This window comes from Adiantum capillus-veneris, chromosome 2 (assembly GCF_014529385.1).
Source record: "Adiantum capillus-veneris isolate H3 chromosome 2, ASM1452938v2, whole genome shotgun sequence".
Taxonomy (NCBI): Eukaryota; Viridiplantae; Streptophyta; class Polypodiopsida; order Polypodiales; family Pteridaceae; genus Adiantum; species Adiantum capillus-veneris.
The window spans coordinates 51683068-51704996 of record NC_140932.1 but is presented as its reverse complement, the minus strand read 5'-3'; the positions used below and the strand labels follow the sequence as shown (position 1 = coordinate 51704996).

Genomic DNA, 21929 nt, shown 5'->3' with positions numbered 1-21929 from the left:
CTCTTTCCTCCTCCCATTTTGTGAATTAGCTTGATTGTACATATTTTGTTCAATCACTGTGAGAGTCTCCCCATGCTTTTGATGTAGCCCTCTCTAGGCGAGGTGGTTTGTAGCCCTATGGGCAGTTTTTATTAACTAATGGAAGGATCTTTTTCTTGTTTTTTTAGAAAAAAAGTAGAGACACATGCTATGTTAACCTTGAAATAGCATATACACAATAAATAAACAACTTTCTATTGGCCAAATTATCTAAGGAGAAAAAAAAAATTCAGGCGTTTCGCCTACAAGGTGAAACGGTCAAATTTTGACGGTTTCACCCGTTTCGCGTTTCAGGCCTGCTGAAACGCGTTTTGCGGCGGTTACGTTGGTCTCTTACCCTGGTCTAGTCGCATCTAGCCTGGTCTAGTCAAGTCTGGTCTAGTGGGTGTGGACCATCCATCAAGATCAAGGGTCTTCATGGCCAGAGCTTGGGTGGGTCTGTTGCCACTGCATGACACATACAAGGCAGTCTAAAGGTCGAACAAGTCCCTATGGAGTCCTCTGCAGTACTACCACAGAAAACGTCAACCTTTCTTACCAAGTAGAAGTCCTCCACCCCCACTTCCACTACCCTCTATGGCACCTACCAACCAGCTCCCTATATGAGAGCACAAGGGAAACAAGCATGCCATTATCCACCCAACCATCCTCTTATATATCCCTTGGCCCAGACCCTTAACTGCATGCTTGCCATGTGGCAGAGCCTTGCTCTAGGGATCATGCCCACCTAGCCACCATGTCAAATCTTCCGTAGGACTCGTGTCATGACATTACTCCCCCCTTAAGAAAAAGTTTTCATCCGCGAAAACAAAAGTGGGAAACCTTTTCTTTATGACACTGATGTTTTCTAAGTGGCACCTTCCTCAAGTGGATCTTTCCACTTGACAAGGACTTGACGACAAACATGATGCCGTGTACATGACTCATGGAAATCCATTATGCGGTCAGGGTGGGAGGTTCAATGTAGTTAAGGACTCCTTGATCAAAGGCATTGTCATCTCGTAGTAAGCATTGACGTAAACGGCTTACGTGGAAAACTGGATGAACGCCAATATTAGCAAGAAGCTCTAACTTGTATGCCATAGAACCAACTCCTTGAGAATCTTAAACAATCGAAGAGACAATTTTGGCATAGGCCAAGTCTTAATACTGTACGTATTCGGTACGTAAGGTACGCAGTTCTGTATGGATTGAGGTTTAAGGTACGTAAAAATACGCATTATTGGTAAAAAACCCTTAAAAATTAGGAAAAACATTTGAAATTTCACAAAAGAAGCCCACAAATATATAAACTATCAATCTATATGGCTAAATGAAAAGGCCTACCTGCATTAAACATCAATCAAGTGACCTACCATGGTCCATATACGAACATGGGACACAATACCCGATTTCAGTAATAATATGACAGACTCGATACCATAATCTCAAAAGCAACATAGCATTGTAAGGTAAGAGACAATGTACATCAATGATCATACAAGGGTGAAGATCCAAAGATTGACTAATGATGATTAAAATACTGCAAATACAAAACTCAACACTACAATCATCCCGGCATGAAAATGGCATATCAATCATGACCAATGAGAATGACATAGCAATCATGACCAATGTCTGATGCCAACTACAAAAGCTCATAAACTAGCAAGGTGCAAATGCCAAAAGTTAAAACTAATACATAGCATGAATAATACTAGAAAAAACCCAATGGAGTCCTCAGTCAAGAGACTCAAGTCTCTCTCTCCCAAGACAACTAGCTTAGAACTCATCATCGGATGAAGATGAGCTCTCTGCAGAGGAGAGAATGTCTCCATGTGACAAGACATTGCCCTCGTCGTCGTACTCTGGCTCCACAACCATAGACACCTGTGGCTGCTCTGCAACATCCTCAAGATCCTCCTCCTCTGTGGCGTGAATGAGACGAACCGCCTCATTTGCACGTACTTGTGCTTTGCGGACAGGAAGCTTTCCTTTGCGAATGCTCTCACGTCGTGCAATATCTGGATCTGGAGCTCGCTCTTGGAGTGGAATGTTGTATGCCCGTGCTCGCGATCTAGTCACTCGTCGATCCACACTCTCCAACTCTCTATGAAGTAGTCGAAGAATCTCCTCCTGCTCATCTCTCGTCTGCTGCTCAATGTTCTCTATAGTGGAATCAGGCACCATCTTAACCTGCGTGGGATCTACCTGCTCATAGAAAAAACCAAACGTACGTTACAAAGAGTTCGATCATATCATCATAAGTAAAATCGACGAGTTAACAAAACCACATATTTAATATTACCTGCTTTGGTGTCCCCAAAGCATGGTAGGCTCGCACAAGCTTCATGTTGGCTCTACAGTAAACCAACCTCTCTAGTTGCGCAGTGCTTAGCCTATTGCGTATTTTGGTGTGGATCAATGAGTAGGCACTCCAGTTGCGCTCACAAGCACCCGCAGAGCAATCCTTCAATTGGGAAATTACAATGATTTAGGGTTTAGTATTTACCTGCAAAAGTGGCAATGGTTTAGGTTTCGTATTTACCTGCGAAAGTAGGCGTAATGCAAGATCCGTAAGCTTGGGAAGACCCTGTCTCCCATAGCTCTGCCACCAAGTCAAAGGAAACTTGGTGGCCTCCTGTCTCAGTGCCACAGGCCGCACAAAGGAAGGACCTAAGCTGTTGATGAAGCTCGTCATCTCAGCATCAATCTCCAGTTGTGTGTCCTCGTCATACCTCAACGAGATGTATGAATCGCGTAGTGCAAGCAAATCTCTATCATGGAATAGTTCTGGCTTTTTGTAGAGAGGATGGAGACATGCAGCCATTCCATGTATAGGACGGCTCATGAACGTCCACCGACTCTCCACAATAGCCAGTATGTCATCTCGTCTGCACACATCCATCAAAAAAGAAGCATCTCAGTGTAGCAGGTCCGAGCTATCTAAAAAAAAACAATTGCCAACAATTGTCAATGATGCAATCAAGGAAACATACCGCTGTTGAGACAAAGAAGGACACTCTCTAATGTGGCTCTTCATCTGCAAGAATAGATGGTAAACCAGCCCTAGTGTGGACCCCTCCATATCCGTGACACGCAGCAACACGTGAACAGGCTGCAAAGCCACTGTGAGAGACTGCACCTCTGTCCAAAAGCTCTCATCAAGAACACGCCTCTGGATGTACTTAGTGTTCTCCTGCTGGGAATTGTGCATGTCTCTCCATTTGGGATCCACCACTGTTTGCATCAGGGAATCCCTTAGCTTGAAGAGCCTATGGAGCACCAAATACATATAGGAAAACCTGGTTTTTGAAGGCCGTACCATATCCAACTGGCTGTGGCTCCTAAAGATGGCAAGTGCTTGGTGCTTCTTGCGGAAGAAAGTGGTGATCTTTGTTGCATCAGACACAATAGGCAGCACCCAAGGGAGTTTCCCTATCCCCTCCATGAGTAAATCAAGGCAATGTGCAGCACAGGGAGTCCAAACTATGGATGGAAACTCTGCTGAAATCAAGTCACCCATTGCTTTGCAATTTGATGCATTATCAGTGACACCCTGTACCACATTCTCTGCGCCAACATCTCTAATGGCCTGCCGAATGTGCGTGTAAATGAACTGACCTGTGATATGTTCCCCTGCCTTCCCTGCATCCACGGCTCGCAAAAAATATGTGCCAAGGCAAGATGACACAAGAATGTTGATGATGTGTCGTCGACGTATGTCACTCCAACCATCTAAAATGATTGTGCACCCAAATTGTTTCCATCCTGCCTTCACTGGAACCAAAGCCCTGTCAATCAAAGCCTTTTGCTCATCAAGCATTGTCGTGCGCATTTTCTTGTACTCTAAGCCAGTCCATGTATCTGTGGGACCAACCTGAGCAATAGCCTTCACCATCCTTTTCCATTGGTCAGTCCTCAATACATTGAAGGAGATGTTGCACTCAATAAGAGTGCGAGCAATCTCCATCTCCGCCACCTTTTGTCGCTCCTTGATCCAAGATTGAGTATGCAAACGCGAGGGCAAGGTGGTCTGCCTAGGCCCTGTGACATCCTCCGTATCATTAACATCCTCAGAAAACACATCCTCAACATCTTGCATGACACGAGCCCTCTTCCTGCTAGACTGAGCCTGTGCACTAGGTTCACTACTTCCCACCGTTTGATCTTGAGTGTCCGTCTCCCCAAGGTCTCCGAGAAGGGCATCATGAAGAGCATCTTGTGTAGATTGTTTTCCCCTACCTTTGTTTACTCCTGCCATTGCTGGAAATTTTTCTGCAATCAGTTGATCTTTTACAGCAGGCGGCACCTTCTTGCATGCTCCACAATTGGCTGTACATCCTATTGCCGTCAAGTGTCTGACGACACGAGTGACCGTACGGGTCTTCTGCATCCCACAATACTTGCATTGCCAACGTCGTGTACCTGATCCGGATTGCCCAGGAGTCTTCACAATCTCAATGACATTAGTGTGAATGTTCCAGAGGGGGTTGGCTTCGCGAGGCATGGTGTTTGCTTTGCAAGAAAGGAGCTCACAGACCTGCTCTGCACCTGCTCTGCAACTTTTACAGAAGTGCACACTCTCTGTAAAGAGCTTTATTGAAAAAATAAAACGCTGCCCTATCGCTGCAACGGACGCCACACGCGCTGGCCAAATTTTTTTAAAGAAAATACTGCACTGTACGGATGCAATCCGTACGGTACGGATCCGTACTGTACGGACGTACCGTACGGATGTCATCCGTACGTACGTACGGTACTACCTTGAGTGGTACAGTCACTGGCCTTTGTTCATTTGAAGATTCTTCCCACAAAGGACTCTCGAGGGACATCGAGACTCATTGGCGAAAAATCTGAAATTCCCAGCAAGAGATCTATCTCCTATCCCTGTCCCTCAGGCTTTCGCGGAGAATGCACCCATTCTCGCTAATACAGATGACGTTGGTTCTCATCTATCGCAGAGTCGGAGCTAGATATACCAGTAGCTCCTCCCCCAGGGCTCCCCCGGGGAGCAAGACAGCCAAGTTGCCAAAGTGGCTATTGGAGACTTTGAGAGATTCAGCAATTTCAGATTTTGCACCGATTGGCATGAAACTGATACTACATGGCAATCTCAACGACTTCGCGTTGCTGAGGTGGATGGGACTTTATTACAGGTTAACTATGCTTTGATATCTACAGTGATCAAGGACGGAGATCCTCTTACAGTTGAGGAGGCACTTTCACAAAAAAAGTAGAAGTTGGCCATGCAAAAAGAACTTGATTCCATCAAGAAGAACAACACTTGGGTGTTGGTTCCGCGGCCTGCCAAGCGGAAAGTGATTAGTGTCAAATGGGTTTACACAACCAAGTATAAATCTGATGGTTCTTTGGACAAGCACAAGGCAAGACTAGTTGCCAAGGGCTTTTCTCAGAAACCTGGTGTAGACTATGACAAGACCTTTGCACAGACTGTAAGGATAGCGACCATATGGATAGTTTTTGCCCTTGCTTCCTCTTTTGGGTGGCCGGTTTTTCATATGGATGTTGTTTCGACATTCTTCAATGGTGATTTAGAGGAGGAGGTGTATATGGAGCAACCTCCAAGGTTCAAAGATCCAGACATCACAAACATGGTTTGCACGTTGCTCAAGGCACTTTATGACCTGAAGCAATCCCCTCAAGCGTGGTACTAGAAGATAGACTCATTCTTCCTACGACACTCCTTTCAACAATCTTCTACAAACCCAGATTTATACATTTCCCATGAGAGAGGATTGGTGACACTTGTTATCCTCTATGTAGACGATCTTGTGATTATAGGTAGCTATATTGAGCACATTCGCAGTACTATGGAGACCTTGGCTAAGAAGTTTGAGATGACAGATCTTGGCTTGCTTCATCATTTTCTTGGATTGGAGATATGGCAGACAAAGGGAGACATCTTTCTCTCCCAAAAGCGTTATATCCAAGAATTGTTGGAAGCATTTGGTATAATCGAGTGTAAATCTATCTCAACCCCTATCATTCCCAATCAAAAGTTGTCAGTTTGATCTTCCCACTGTAGCAGATGCTACACAGTATGGGAAGCTGGTCCGTTCTCTCATTTGGGTACTCAACACCCGGTTTGATGTCAATTTCCCGGTGGGACTTCTCAATTCTTCTGCCAAGTCACATTTGGAGCAGGCTCCTCGGACTTTGTCGTATTTGAAGGCGACCAAGTCATTAGGCATTCACTATGCCGCTCATGGAGCAGCAAGAAACAGCCAATAGTTGCTTTATCTTCCAAAGAGGTAGAGTACCGAGCTGCTTGTAGTGCTATATGTGAGTCAATGTGGATTCGGAGGTTACTTTTAAAGATGGGCTTTCCCCAACAGATGACCATTATGTACTCTGACAACCTTGTATAGCCATTGCAAGGAACCCGGTGTTCCATGCCCGAACCAAGCATATAGAGATAAAGTACAATTTTGTTCTTGAGAAGACCAAGGATGGCTCTATCCGACTGTACATCCCGACTTCGGATAACCCTATTGACGTTGTTGGGCGCATTTTTGACACCCCATTTTTGAAAAATTGTACATGTGTTAACTTTGGTCGTCCTTGTTATTATTATTGAGCTACGGGCCGGGCTTGTTGGCTCCACACATGTATTCATGGGTAATCGCCGATGATTGGCGTACGCCACATTTAGTAGAGAGAGAGAGAGAGAGAGAGAGAGAGCGCATACTAACTGTCGGTCAAGTGTGGTTGGGACAACCCCTAACTTTTATCTCATTCTTGAATGTATGGTTTGCTTGCTCTCTTTCTCTGCAGCGTAGACTCCTGTTGTGCGTGAGTGTTTGAGAGCGTGTGTGCGAGCAACCTTATGACAACGGCGAGGCAGTTGAGCAGTGGCGACGGTGGGTTCCCTCTTCACGACGCGAGAGATTCCTACAACGACAGAAAAACAGACATGAGTGACACTGTTTGCATTCGTGAGCTTCCCCGCCCACGAGTTGTGTGTGTGTAGCCTTAGTGACTCACACACAACGCAGCAAGTTACAATAGCGGGAGTATATGTGCTCTTTCAAGTTTGTATCGAGTTTGGCATTTTGTATTAATTTGTACCTCTAGATTTGATCTTGGCAGATGCAGAGGAGTGGAGGACATTTGGTTTGATCTCAGAGAGTTTTCTTGAGTAGCTAGGTTCTGTTGGACCCCAACCGCTTCTTTGGCAAACATGATCCTCAACTGACGACCTTTCAGACCTTCCTATTCTTTGCAGTCTGAGTTTACCAATGGTGTAATTCTCTTTGAGTCTTGAGTTCTTTGAGATTCAAGTTTAGCTATTCACTTACAAAGGAAGTAGGTTCACTCTAGTTTGTCTTAGATTTCTTTCTAGTGGTACTTATTCTCTTTTCCTAGGATTGAGCGAGAAGGGAGCTTCCTATCCTAAGGGGAGCTCTCAGCTATAGCTCTTGAGCTTTCGACAGTGTTTGCTCTATCGGACGTGCGGTTGAGTCAATTGTTACCTCAGAGCGTACTTTTGAGGATACTTCTCTCTCACAGGGGGCTTCCAGATTATTATCTTCAATCGACTACCGATGTTCCATTCAACGGAGTATCATGCACGGTGTCTTCTAGTCCTTGGTTTCCTTGCCCATTTCTTGTGGCTTTGGATGGTGTGCTTTTGTCACGTACTAATTGCAGTTGCACCACATGGACAAGCTTCTGCTACAATCTAGCGTCGGTCCTAGTTTAGCATAGGACCTAGGCTAGCACTTTGTGAGCCTCTAGCAGGATGTGCATGCCCAGAGTCGTAGTTGCATACCCTCTCTTGCACAGTACAGTCAGTTCAGCTTTTAAGCATATGAACAGTCACCTAACTCCAGCATGTGAACGGTCCCGAAAGGCACGTATTAATGAGTGAATTTTAGCATTAATTCTCAAAGGTCGTGGAGGCTCAAAAAGAAGATTGCTCGACCCAGCTTAATGTGGGTATATATGTGAACCTAGGGGGTTACCTTTGAAGGCAAGAAGGACCCGCAAAGTCAATACCCTACAGTACCAACAGCACTCCAGCACTTTCTATCATCAGCAGTCAGTGTTTGAAAGCTTCATCGCAAGCGTTTCTGTCACGTGACACATCCAACCCCATATGTCTGTGGACAAGCTACAGCACGACAAGGGTTCAGTCAGTCCGGTCAGTCTAGATTTAGAAGTGTTATGGCACTTTTGTGAGTCTGTTCGCAGACTGTGCATGCCCAGGAACTTAGTGTAGATGCATATCCTCTGGTTGCACACAGCATGCTCATAAGCATTCCCATCAAAATCCTTCAGGGGAATTTCCCAGTGCATTTAACCTATTTTCCCTATTTTTGACATTTTTCACTTATTATTTTTAAGTGACTTTTGTTGGAAAGTAGGTAGGGCAAATTGAGTAAGTTTGTATATAAGCAAATCTAAGCTAGCCTTAATTGGCAAAAGAGGCAGCAAGAGCACACGCTCAGCAGGCAACTTCTCAGCAGAACCCCCAAGAGGCCTAGCGTTTTTGCTCCACAACATAAACCTAGCGCTTTTGGACCAGATCAGCCAGTGTTTTTGGATCTTGCAGATTCCTGGCGATAGCAAGAAGTAGAAGCCCTAGCGTTAGCAGATTCCCACAGCAACACAACAGATTTCCTAATGTTGGCAGATTTCCCCGCAAGGTCAGTTTTAAGCCCTAGCATTTTTGGTTTGCAGATCAACCTCAGCGTTTTTGCAGATCTTCGCGACAGATTCAGCCCTAGAACCAGCGTTTTCAGTTTTCAGCAGTTAGACATTGCAGAACAAGCCCCGAACCTCACAGATCTCACCTTCCCGCAACAGATCCTCGCCGCACGGTCAAATTCCGCAAGGTTTATAGATTCAGCCCGAAAAACACAGATTTCAGCATCTGCGTTTTCAACACGTCGTCGTCGCATCGTCGCCATCGACATCGTCATCGACATAGAATCAGAATTCATCAGATAGAAATTTGCAGATTTCAGCCCTTAGCGCTTTCAGATTTCAGCCCGTCTCGTCGTCGTCCCCATCCTCGTCGACAAGTCCAAGCATTGTAGAGATTTGTGCAATCATAAGTAGACCGCTCTCGCCATAGAGTGGGGCCTTTGGAGGAGGGTTTGACAACATTATGGTGTCGTATTCTTCTTGTCGTATTCTTCTCTCTCTCATCTCTCAGTCTCATGCACCTTCATTCACAGTGTCCATTCACTTTGTTTGTGTCCATTGCACTATCTCACTAAAGGAACGGAAGGCTCTCCCTTCCGTAAGTAAAAGAACCCTTGAGCACATTTCGGAGCACTCATCTTGAGCAAAGTTCAACATTCACTTCCGCTGCACCTTACATTGGTATCAAGCTTTGGCACTGTTCTGTATCACTCAAGGAAAGAACCACAGAAATTTTTTTGCTTGTTGAGGTCGCACGAACCCAAGTTCGCTTGGGCGTGTCGATTCCTAATCGTGTTTTTGAAGAGTGACAGGAATCCCAAGAAAGAAGGGCTTGTCCAGCGTCCTCTTGTGCCTCTTTTCACTCATTGAGAGCGGACCGTGCACTTAGTGGCCGGCCAATCGACGTGAGGTGGGGAAAAGCAACCTTGGTGTGAGCGCAAGGCCGCTAAGGGGTGCGCCCGCGGAAAAGAGCACACTCGGGTGAAGAGAAGATCCTTCTCTAACACAGATTGCAAGCGAAAGAAGAACCCAAGAACCTCAAGAACCTCAAGACCCGCAAGAACCCCAAGACCCAAGACCCACAAGAACCCAAGTTCCTCATGAACTTAAGAACCCAAGACCACAAGAACCCACGACTTTAGAATGGTCATCACTCAATAGGAATGGATACTTCGCTTGAGGTGATGAGGATGAGAGAGACGAAGAAGAATTTTCCTCAACATGAGGTTTTTCCGACCCTTCCCCATCTACGCGAAGGATTGCACTGACTCCTATGGAGGCTTTCGACAAGAGGATGATGGACAGGAAGTTAGAAAGCGAAGAAAGAATAGCAGCCATAGAGCACAGATACCACAGAAAGAAAAGCAGAAATGAATGGCGAGAACAAAGCAAGAAAAGCCATGAACGACCGACACATGAAAGAGATGTTGCGACTCTTTTCTCAAGTGCAGGCACAAATGCAAGAGATTCAAGAGAAGGAGACTCTCTCAGTCTCTTCTTCTCCAAAGCATGACACACAGGATTTGCATGATGATAAGCATGATGAATTGAATGATAATGATACGCATGATGATTTGGATGATAAGGACAAGCATGATGATTTGCATGATCAAGATGTGATTTCTCAGAAGCATGATGATTTGCATGAAGATGATGTGATTGTTCACAAGGATGATGTGTTAGTTGATGCTTTTTTTAGCGAAGCTAACTTCGTTGTAGATTCGATCAATCACGAAGCATCGATCTTGGCTTTCAAGTCGAGGTCTACAGCACCCCCCCCCCCCCCCCCCCCCACAAGGCAGATTCGATCAAACATGAAGAATTGATCTTGGCTCTCGAGCCTAGGTCCAAAGAACCCTCACAGGAAGTACTATGTGTTCGAATGATTAGTCAGCATGCATTGTTCGAGTGTTTCATTCGTGATCGTTTTCTATATTTTAGTCAGTGTCTTTATGTAATCCCTTTCATAGGCATGCCATATATGATATTGTACGTTGAGCACGATTCACTCATGAATGAGCACGGATGTATGCGGATTTCTCGTGAAAAGCTGAAAAGTATGCATTCAAGGGCGTCACATTCCATGTCTCTTCCTTGGCATGACACATTTGTAGAAAGAGCACATGAAAGCATAGTTACCTGGAACGCGGAACGGGAACGGCGACGGGATCCCCGCGGAACAGGGGAACGGTTAGGGGTCCGGATCGAGAACGGCGTGTATAAAAAACACCCAAATAGTGCATTTTTTAAGCTCCTTGTGTTTAAATACAAGGAGTATTAGAGTGCTTTGACTCTAATACTCACAAAAAACTTGTTTTGAAGACCATTCAACCTTGCTATGACTAGATGATGAGAGAGAGAGAGAGAGAGAGAGGGAGAGACTCGAGAGAGTGAGAGGGAGAGGGAGAGATTTCAGAGTGTGGGAGGGAGAGGAAGAGAGCTTGAAGGCTTGAAGCCTTGAGGCTTGAGAGAGTGAGTCTTGAGAGGGAGAGAGCTTGAGCCTTGAGGATTAGCTTGTGGAGAGAAAGGGGGAGGGGGGTGCATTTTATGAGTCCTTGAGGCCTTGCACACTTCAAAAAAAAGCCCAAACATTTACTTCAATTTTTTAATTTTTGCCAAATTTGTTTGTAGCCATTGGCCGTTCCGGAACATCCCAGAACGGCCGTTCCGGTTTGCACTGGCCACCCGGAACGTCAGACGTTCCAGGACGTTTCGGATCGTTCGGGAAGGGAACCAACCCCCGGAACGCCGGAACGGGGGCTAGGGGGCGTTCCCCGGTAACTCTGCATGAAAGTATGAACACCAAGCATGGGCATTTCCATTGTGAATTGCCACAATTGATTGATTTAGATCAGCAAGACAAGAGTCGATCTCATTGTTTGCGTGTGTGTGGTGAATAGTTTGGCACTCCGTCTCTTTGTTCATCTACATTACATGCACAGTCATTGAGGAAGACTATTTTTTCCACTCACTTTACATGGAATAGGTATGTTCATGGTTTTGTATTGGAAGTGGTTTCAGGAATTTTCAGCCATGGAGATTCTTGAAGAAGACAGAAGCATGACTCTAGATGTAAGGTGCAACGGAATGAATGTTTGCGCTTTGCTCAAGATGAGTGCTCCGAACTGTGCTCAAGGTTCCTTTTTCTTATGGAAGGGAGAGCCTTCCGTTCTTAATGAGAGAGTGCAATGATCACGAACAAAGCGAATGGACACTATGCGTGCAAGTGTATGAGACCGAGAGATAGAGAGAGAAGAGAGATACGACACCAGAGACGACGTAAAACCCTCCTCCGAAGGCCCCACTCTCGTCGGCGAGAGTGGTCTACCTATGATTGCACAAACTGGTACAATGGTTATGCATGTGACTAATGCAAGTCTAGGCTATGTCGACGATGACGACAGGGATGACGACACCGACATAAGGGCTGAAATTTGCAATCTTTTATCTGCTGTCCAAAATAGCTATGGGCTGAAATCTGTTGTTGCTGAAAATGCTAAGGAAAATGCCAATTCTGCTGGTCTTTAGGGCTGAAAATCTGCATCTACTGTAGGCTGAAAACTGAGGTTCTTTGGGCTGAATCTGCTACTCTTTTAGGGCTGAATTTGCAGGTTCTTTATGGCTGAAAAACGATGCATGTTGTCTTGTTGTCGCTGGAATCTGCAAAGAAAATCGTTGGCTGATCTGGTGATGAAAACACTAGGTCTTGGCTTCTGCTCCAAAAACGCTAGGTCTCTTGGGGGGTTCTGCTGAGAAGTTGCCTGTTGAGCGTGGAGCTCTTGCTGCCTCTTCTGCCAATTAGTGCTAGTTTAGGTTTGCTTATATACAAACTTACTCAATTTGCCCTACCTACTTTCAACAAATGTCACTTAAAAAATAATAAGTGAAAAATGTAAGGTGCAGCGGAATGAATGTTTGCGCTTTGCTCAAGATGAGTGCTCCGAACTATGCTCAAGGTTCCTTTTTCTTATGGAAGGGAGAGCCTTCCGTTCTTCATGAGAGAGTGCAATGATCACGAACAAAGTAAATGGACATTGTGCGTGCAAGTGTATGAGACTGAGAGATAGAGAGAGAAGAGAGATACGACACTGAAGACGTTGTAAAACCCTCCTCCAAAGGTCCCACTCCCGTTGGCGAGAGTGGTCTACTTATGATTGCACAAATTGGTACAATGGGAATGCATGTGACTAATGCAAGTCTAGGCTATGTCGACGATGACGAAGGGGATGACGACACTGATATAAGGGCTGAAATCTGCTGTTGCCGAAAACGCTAAGGAAAACGCTGATTCTGCTGGTCTTTAGGGCTGAAAATCTACATCTACTGAAGGCTGAAAATTGAGGTTCTTTGGGCTGAATCTGCTACTCTTTTAGGGCTGAATTTGCAGGTTCTTTATGGCTGAAAAACGATGCATGCTGTCTTGTTGTTGCTGGAATCTGCAAAGAAAATCGCTGGCTGATCTGGTGATGAAAACACTAGGTCTTGGCTTCTGCTCCAAAAACGCTAGGTCTCTTGGGGGTTCTGCTGAGAAGTTGCCTGTTGAGCGTGGAGCTCCTGCTGCCTCTTCTGCCAATTAGTGCTAGTCTAGGTTTGCTTATATACAAACTTACTCAATTTATCCTACCTACTTTCCAACAAAAGTCACTTAAAAAATAATAAGTGAAAAATGTCAAAAATAGGTAAAATAGGCTAAATGCACTGTAAAAATGCTTCTGATGGGTTCTTATGGAAATTTGATGGTCATGTTGTGTGCAACCAGAGGATATGCATCTACACTAAGTGTCTGGACATGCACGGTCTGCGAACACTCACAAAAGTGCCAGATCACTTCCTATTCTAGACTGACTTGACTGAACTGAACCCTGGTCATGCTATAGCTTGTCCACGGACACATAGGGTTGGATGTGTCACGTGACACTAGACGAAGTTAAAGCATTGAAGGAGCCACAGAAGACTTTGTGTCGCTTTCGGCGCGGCAAAAAGAAGCAAGCGTTGCTGACCTTTATGAAGTTTAAGTACCACACGACCCACACATCAGAGTGGGCTGGCGAAGAGTCCCTTCTAGGATTCCGGATGCTATTGGCGATCTCCCTCGACGCCATACAGTTCGGTACCAGTACCTCACTTTGAAAAGGAGGGGATGTCACGTGACACATCCAACCCTATGTGTCCGTGGACAAGCTACAGCACGACAAGGGTTCAGTCAGTCCATTCAGTCTAGATTTAGAAGTGTTCTGGCACTTTTGTGAGTCTGTTCACAGACAGTGCATGCCCAAGCACTTAGTGTAGATGCATATCCTCTGGTTGCACACAGCATGATCATAAGCATTCCCATCAGAATCCTTCAGGGGAATTTTTCAGTGCATTTAACCTATTTTTGACATTTTTCACTTATTATTTTTAAGTGACTTTTGTTGAAAAGTAGGTAGGGCAAATTGAGTAAGTTTGTATATAAGCACACCTAGGCTAGCACTAATTGGCAGAAGAGGCAGCAGGAGCACATGCTCAACAAGCAACTTCTCAGCAGAACCCCCAAGAGGCTTAGCGTTTTTGCTCCACAGCATAAACCTAGCGTTTTTGGACCAGATCAACCAACGTTTTTGGATCTTGCAGATTCCTGGCGATAGCAAGAAGCAGAAGCCCTAGCGTTAGCAGATTCCCACAGCAACACAACAGATTTCCTAGCGTTGGCAGATTTCCCCGCAAGGTCAGTTTTCAACCCTAGCGTTTTTTATTTGCAGACCAAACTCGGCGTTTTTGCAGATCTTCGCGACAGATTCAGCTTTAGAACCAGCGTTTTCAGTTTTCAGCAGTTAGACATTGCAGAACAAGCCCCGAACCTCGCAGATCTCACCTTCTCGTAGCAAATCCTCGCCGCACGGTCAGATTCCGCAAGGTTTACAGATTCAGCCTGGAAAACACAAATTTCAGCATCTGCGTTTTCAGCGCGTCATCGTCGCATCGTCGCCATCGACATCGCCATCGACATAGAGTCAGAATTTAGCAAATACAAAATTTGCAGATTTCAACCCCTTAGCATTTTTAGATTTCAGCCCGTCTCGTCGTCGTCAACATCGTCAACAAGTCCAAGCATTGTAGAGATTTGTGCAATCATAAGTAGACCGCTCTCACCATAGAGAGTGGGGCCTTCGGAGTAGGGTTTGACAACATTCTGATGTCGTATTCTTCTCTCTCTATCTCTCAATTTCAGCACCTTCATTCACAGTGTCCATTCACTTTGTTTGTGTCCATTGCACTCTCTCACTAAAGGAACGGAAGGCTCTCCCTTCCATAAGTAAAAGGAACACTTGAGCACAGTTCGGAGCACTCATCTTGAGCAAAGTTCAAACATTCATTCCGTTGTATCTTACAGTTTCCAACTGCTGCCTCAGCATTTCTACCAACGATTTCAGCCATGCACATGAGCATTTTTTCAGCATCAGCATTAATGAGTTCAGCCCGCTACGTCAGTGTTTTCAGCCATCAGTTTTCAGCCTTCATCGCCATTAGTTGCAAACCCGGTCATAGAACCATTGGCGTTTTCAGCATCTAGTCTTTAGCCTCGCAGTACCAAGTATCTACAACAAGTACCCCTCAGCATCTCCGCAGTACCAAGTATCTACAAGTGCCCCTCAGCACCTCAGCAGTACCAAGCATCTCCAGCAAGTACACATTAGCATCTCAGCATTTAGTCATTGTAACAGCATTGTGCAAGTAAATAAAGCAAGTACTTGATCTGGCAACAGAGCAAGGGGTCCCTTGAGGGTGGTTGGGACCCCACATGCCGTGTCGTCTCTCTTTTCTCTCTCTACCTCTCTCCTTCATTGTGTTCGGTTCAGTTTCTCTTTTTAAGTTAAGTAACCCTGTGTTTGTGTAGAGTACTAGATCCGAGCTAAATTCTTAAACACTTCCGCTGCACCTGACAACTTTAGAGCACAATGCAGTTAATATCTTAACGGATGTTTTCCCTTGGGCCACTTCGGTGGTTACTTTGTCTTTCAAATTTCTATTGTGACAATTGCTCTTCCTAGTGCATCCGAGCAGTAGTTCCTATGACTTGTCTTCCATATTGACCCTTGGAGACTATACCATTCACGACACACCTACTTCTCTTATCCTTAGATTGGCATGTTGTTTTGCACAGGTGGATAGTGGTCCTTCTCGAACTAGGAACCGATTAAAATTAACCAACATTCTTCAAAGTGGGGCGATCCGAGATATTCTTCTTAATTCTCCCAGATTTGGTTCCAGGTTCCATAGGTATATTTCTTTTCGGATTCACCTACTTCTAGTGATCCAGTTACACAGGTACAGACTGTTTGAGAGTTGTGGCAGTTACCCATGGTCCAGAAGTTATCCCTTCAGAGGCGAATGTGGAGCCAATTTTGGGAGTAAGTTTCCACAAACTACTTCCTTTCAGCACCAGTGGATCCATGTGCAATGGATAGGATTGACAGTCTATTTGGTGGCTTTCTATAGCACCTTGTTCTTCTCTTGCAAAGCTTGGGTGCAGGGTCTCTTGATCTTGCCGTATTAGTTATAATCTCAGTATTGATGTGTGTTCCTTTATGTTAGATGTTTATTCCCGATTCACTCTAAGAGTGGGGTGATACTCTTTCGGGGATGTGTTCCAGACGGATAAAGATCCATAGCAGTTTTCACTCTCAGTTCCGATTACGTTCCTTCGGTTACAATTCAGCTACAATTTGTAGTTCATCATTGTATACGGTGGTTGGTGCAGTTCTTTGGTTATTCATCATCGGACAGTTGATTTCTCAATAGCTTGGGTTGTTCCATTCTTTGGACTTCTTGTAGTAGCTTGAAGATTTTGGCATGTGGTATGTGACCGGAGGTGCACGTTTCCGACTATTTCCTCAAGGGTGGGGCACTTGAGAGTTGGGAAATGATCCGGATACCAATAGTTTATGCCTTTACCCTCACTTTTGATGCATTCTCTCATAGCGGTCAGCAACAATACCTTCTGCAAATGTTGGTTGTGTAACTTGTGAGTTGGTTGAGTTGAGGAGATTCTTGTTGGTGTTGGATTTCCTTTCAATAGCAGACACCATGTTACTTCACAGACGTCTTTCAGGGGTAGTGGTTGGATGGTATGGTGGCCTCGTGTTATTCAACCTCGAAGTTTTGCAACAGATATCCTCGTCCCCGAAACCCTCTCTTTGCAATTGCAGATTGCTCACTCAAGCTTCCTCGTTTGTCTTCCTTTCCAGGTGTTGAGAGAGGGTGTTAGAGTTCAGGCATCTCTCTGGATTCATCCAACCGGCGGTCTCAATTTCTCTCACGGACAGGTAGATTGTTTTCTCATGTCTGGTTTTGTTTAGCTCGAATTTTGGTTCATTGCATGACTATCGTCGTATCCTACCTTGCCCCACAAGCACATGCAACACACATAAAGCAAAACAAATCCGCAAGCATACAAGCAGCAAACATTGAAACACAAGAAGAATGCCTACGTAGGAAGAAATAACGAAAAGTAAAAAAATCAGCACAAGCTCATAGAACAAGCCAGCAGGCGGATTTTCAAGGCGGGGGCATCTTTCTACAACGTTTTGCGCAAAGAATTGGCAGCCGTCAGCATTTTTTGCGACAAATCACTTGAGATCTCATGTTTTGGACCTAGCACTCGCCTTTTGAGGCCGTTCCATCACCGAAAATCCCTCAACCCTCCTAGTGGTTTTGCCTTGTAGCAGTATTTTTTTTATTCTACTATGATTTGGAGCTCCTAGTGTGTTTTGCAAAGGAGGGGACAACACTAGGCCTTTTGTTTCTCAACCTTGCAAGATCTGCCCTCCTCCTCCAGTGCCACGACCACTACTTCTAACCTTGTGGCATTGTTTTGCAAGTGCTATGCAGCTTTTTTCTCTTTGTTTTTAAACCCTCCATTGACTGGGCAGTCTACACACAAAGGTTTACCCTTCATGGATCCTATGCATTGCTCCGGCTTGAGCTCAGAGCATACAAGCATACAATGCATAAATGAAGGGTGAGTCCAGGAAATGAAAAGCCTCACAAAAGTGGAAAGTCAAAAGACTTTGCAAGTCTTTATAAAGAGGTGGTCAAGCATGCATGCAATGTATTGTCTTCTTTTCAGAGTTTCCTTGCATTATGTATGTAGTTATTTTATATTTTAGGAAGCCATTAGGTCTCTTCAATCTCAGAAAAATAAAAATTATCTCAAAACATTTCAAATGCATAAGTAAAGGGTGAGTATAGAAAATGAAAAGCCCCATGTAAACGAAAAGTCATGGAAATGAAAAGTCAAAAGACATTTCATCTCCATATAAAGAGTGTGGTCGAGTGCACATCATATACAATTGTGTTTTCCTTTTCTTATTTTTCCCTTTAACATTTTCTTAGTGTCATTGCACTGCATAAGCGTTTCTTAGTGTCCTTGCACTACTTATGCTGTGAATATTTTTGTTTTGAAAGCCATTAGGAACATTAGGTACTATGTATAGATCATTTGTTGACTCTTTGCTATACAGAAGTAACAACGGTTTCCTACCTTCCATAAGCATATAGCTGAGGGATAGAAGTTCCCCCATAACTGACAAAAGGCCAAAGCGTACAATACCAGTGCCATATGAGACAATATGGTACAACGAAGAGATCGTAGTGGAATATTCAAAGGGCCAGGATAAATACCTGCATCAGCAACTTGATTCTATCAAGGGGGGCAGTGACCGTCCGGGCAGCTGCACCTGCAAGTGCTCCAGCAATAAACAGGGCAGCATCCTTTGGTACGTAAGACAAGAGAGCAAGTGGATGACCGAGGAGCTGATTGAAAGAGGGCTGTTCAGCACTAAGTTTTCCATCGTCGCTCCGCTGGTTCAACCTGATAGCTGGTGCAAATTTTAAGCTTGTTGTGGCAAATTGTAGAGATGAGCTTGGCTGCTGCCTTGTGGGTGCTCTTAAAAGCCCTCTTGCAAAAGAGCCAGCACGCTGTTTGATCTCGTTTCTCTGCTGAATTGAATGCTTTCCTAGCCGACAAGAAGATCGTAGAGACTCCCAAGCTCTAGAAGAAGCTTCTGCAAAGGCAACCTCAAAAGGATCCTCATACAGCAGATCGCAGCATTGTTTTGCGTCTGTCTCTTGCCATGCTAAATCTCTCTTCTGAGAACTCATGGAAAACGAAGATGGAAGGGACAAGTCTCTCTCTCTCTCTCTCTCAGAGTATGTCCTTGATCGTAGTTGGTGGGTGAGCACCAGCACTGATGAGCACAGTCGCGGGAAAAGAGCACACTCAAATATTGAACCAGCCGTAACTTAACTTGCGTTAACAGTATATCACACGGGGTCCTGAATGAAGCTAGACTCTCGGGTAAACGTCTCCAATTAAAAGACGGGCCCGTTTTCAGAGGCCTGTCCATATTTTATCTATAAGCCTCACTTTAGAGGCACCAAGCAGGTGTTTTCGTGGATAGTGCAGCCAGGTTGGATCGATCTGAGTTGGCAGCAATCTATATCTATATGTATTCTATAACGGCAGAGGGAGTGCCCTTTACACGTGTTGAAAACTGCGAGATGAAGGCTAAAGTCCAAAAACGAGAGAAGCTCCTCTGCACCTGCAACTCAGCTCTACTTTTTGTTACACACGAATCGCAAATCAACGTCGTTCTGCATCGTTCGACCGTCGCTCAAGATGGTGTCTTTACTGGAGATAGTTGTTGTGCAGGGCTTTCGAAAGCACATCCTCAATCGAAAAATGATGTGGCACAGCTATCACGGTTGCTCTCCCAAGTTAGGTGCCTCTAAATCGGCTCCTTTACCCTAGAGCATTCGGATTGAGGATGGGCCAAAAAGTAGAGGCATGCAAGAACGTTGGATTTTGAAAAGTAAATTCGGACCCAAAAAGTAAACAAGGACATGAGGGGAGTAAACTTGAACCAGCTTTATAAAGTTGTGAATCCACCTTTGTTTCAAAGAAGCACACTCACTTGCCTCGTTAGCTCATCAGATTGCCATCTATAAGGTAGATTTGGACGTTTCAACCTATGTCGTAGATTCCACCGCCATGGGTTCGTTTAAGACATCCTGGCACATAGTGTCATGGCTTGACTTGGACTATTATCATCATCACTAGTAGGGCCCCCAAAGTGTAGTTGCAAAGTGCATATCTAAGGTTGGGTTCAGACGAAGTGGTAGAAAGCAAAAAGCACAGCATTGCCACATGGTTTCATGCGACCCGATGAAATATCTTTCGTGCTACTTGGAAAAATATATTCTGTCTTATTGCGTTCTCTTCGACAAACCACTCGCCCCCCCACCCCCCTCAAAAAGAGAAGCTACCGCCCCAAAAGCCGATAGTTTAGCACCAACAAGGACTTGAACTAAGGCATTTCCAATGAAACTTCAACATGTTAGTTTGAGCCAGTCGAACCAAGCCATCACGATGACGGTGCCTCTATGTCTTGTGAACATAGCATGACGCCGGCAATTGAAGCTTGAAAATTTTCCATTACCTCATCTAAACCCGCCCCGAATCTTAAAGTTCATTGGTGGAGATGACGGGCATAGTGGGTTAGAAAAGCTTTCTGATCCTTGTCCTTACCCTTTCTTTCATTTAGCTATTGTATGTCCATTTGATGTAGGTTAGCTCACTATTGCATATGTTGTTAGCTACACATGTATGGCACAAAATCACCACCTTGGGAAATGCTTTCATCCTAAGGGCTTTCACATTCACAGACAAATAAGATAAGAGTGGGAGCCTTTCTAGACACGATAATAGCTAGGATGTTAAACGAGTAACACCAGTCATTGGGGTTGCACACATGGTAGGCTAAGGAGTTGCTGGCATGGAAATCCCAACACAATGATGACACCTTTCTAATCCATCTCTATAAGTTGAGTGTGCTTTCACTATTTACGATCTTCAAATGGGAGCATGCATTTGAGTGCCTTGTCAATTTTGTGGTCACATTTGTCACTCTGCAAAATGAGAAGAGTGGTGATGCTTTTCTAGAGGAATTCTTTGGTGTCGTAATTCTCTTGAGTGACTTTAACAACGAGGCTATGCACTTGCGAGATTGCCCAATTCTCTTTAAGCTCATACCATGCACATTCATAAGGATGTTGAGGTTAGTGATGATGTGCGGGATAATGTGAATGAGGGTACGATGAATCACTTGCAGGATAAGGTACCTACTATCCGAGTCTACAATGTGTATGCATGTGGTCACTTTGCTAATGCTAATGACAATGATGAGCGAAGGAGCAACTGATTGCCTCTTGTCATCGTCATGCTCAATCCCATGCTCTTTGATGATTGGGCAATCCTTGATGCTACTCAATCCTATGAAGTCGGCAATATATAAGTCAGTCTCTCAGATGCTATTATGTACAGCAATTCTTTGTCAGAAATTTTTGTCCCAACTCTGCAAAAGTAGCAAAAGGGCCAATCTACAAACTTCAATTTCTAACAATTAGTTTCTGGTGGCAAATAATGTCTGATTGACTCCCATTTTTTAAGGCTATCTTATGTGGGTCTGCTAACCTTGCCAATCAAAAAATGTGAAAATTCAATTCTCTAGCTAGCAGTAGATAATAATCGTGATTATTATCTATTGGATTAGAAAAGCATTAGCTTCCAATTTTGTTGGTTCTCATTGGTCATGTGTAGGTTCAACAAGCTCTAACTGAGTTTTCACAATTTTTGGACAAGCTTAGCAGTTTTTGTGTTTGGTGGTTTTTGATGCAATTTCAAAGGCTATTCAAGTCAATACTCGTTCAAATCACTTGAAAATTCACACATGCATCCTATTACTAACCTAGATCCAATCTCCTTTGAAAAAGTTTTCAAAAACTTGAGTTTTAGAGCAGGAGATAATAATTATAATTTGTATGTGCCAATAGCATTGCTAGTGATGCATGTTGGAATTAGGGTTGCAGGAAAACACACAGCTTGGAGAAGACGAAGGAAGCTCAAGGCACACAACAGAGAGTGTATTACTTAGTGTGCAATGGAAAGATAAGATAGCCCTAGAGTGATGGGAGTATATACAATGCACCGGGGGAAAAACCTCTTAGTGAGGAAAAAAAATGCCCCCACAGTCCTAAGTGTGTTCACACACATCACTACCACATTTATATGGTAACAAATCCCCCCTAGGATTGATGCGGTGAACGAGGGCACATAGAGTATAGGAAAGTGCCATGCCTTGAGGACATGATCAGTCCACAAAGGGGAGTAAGATCAAACTTTTGCAAAACTTCTCACT

At 44.5% G+C, this 21929-nt stretch overlaps 3 protein-coding genes across 3 annotated transcripts in view; all 3 read right to left on the bottom strand.

Moving 5' to 3' along the window:
* LOC147462775 (putative envelope ADP,ATP carrier protein, chloroplastic) overlaps positions 1-19015 on the bottom strand; it is an 82846-nt gene extending 63831 nt beyond the window's left edge. Inside the window, exon 1 of the mRNA XM_086485474.1 lies at positions 18355-19015. Coding sequence (XP_086341600.1) covers positions 18355-18834 — 480 coding nt within the window. The 5' untranslated portion in view covers positions 18835-19015. The remainder of the gene's footprint in view (positions 1-18354) is intronic.
* On the bottom strand, positions 1283-2213 carry LOC147462777 (uncharacterized). Its single transcript, XM_086527311.1, has one exon. The coding sequence runs from the start codon at positions 2206-2208 to the stop codon at positions 1801-1803; it is 408 nt and encodes a 135-aa protein (XP_086383437.1). The 5' UTR covers positions 2209-2213; the 3' UTR covers positions 1283-1800.
* On the bottom strand, positions 2357-4528 carry LOC147462776 (uncharacterized). The gene is made up of 2 exons (XM_086482933.1): positions 3018-4528; positions 2357-2912 (listed from the first exon to the last, which is right to left on the bottom strand). Exons 1-2 carry the CDS (start codon positions 4526-4528, stop codon positions 2513-2515), a joined length of 1911 nt encoding a protein of 636 aa, XP_086339059.1. The 3' UTR covers positions 2357-2512.
* Positions 19016-21929: the final 2914 nt, after the last annotated feature.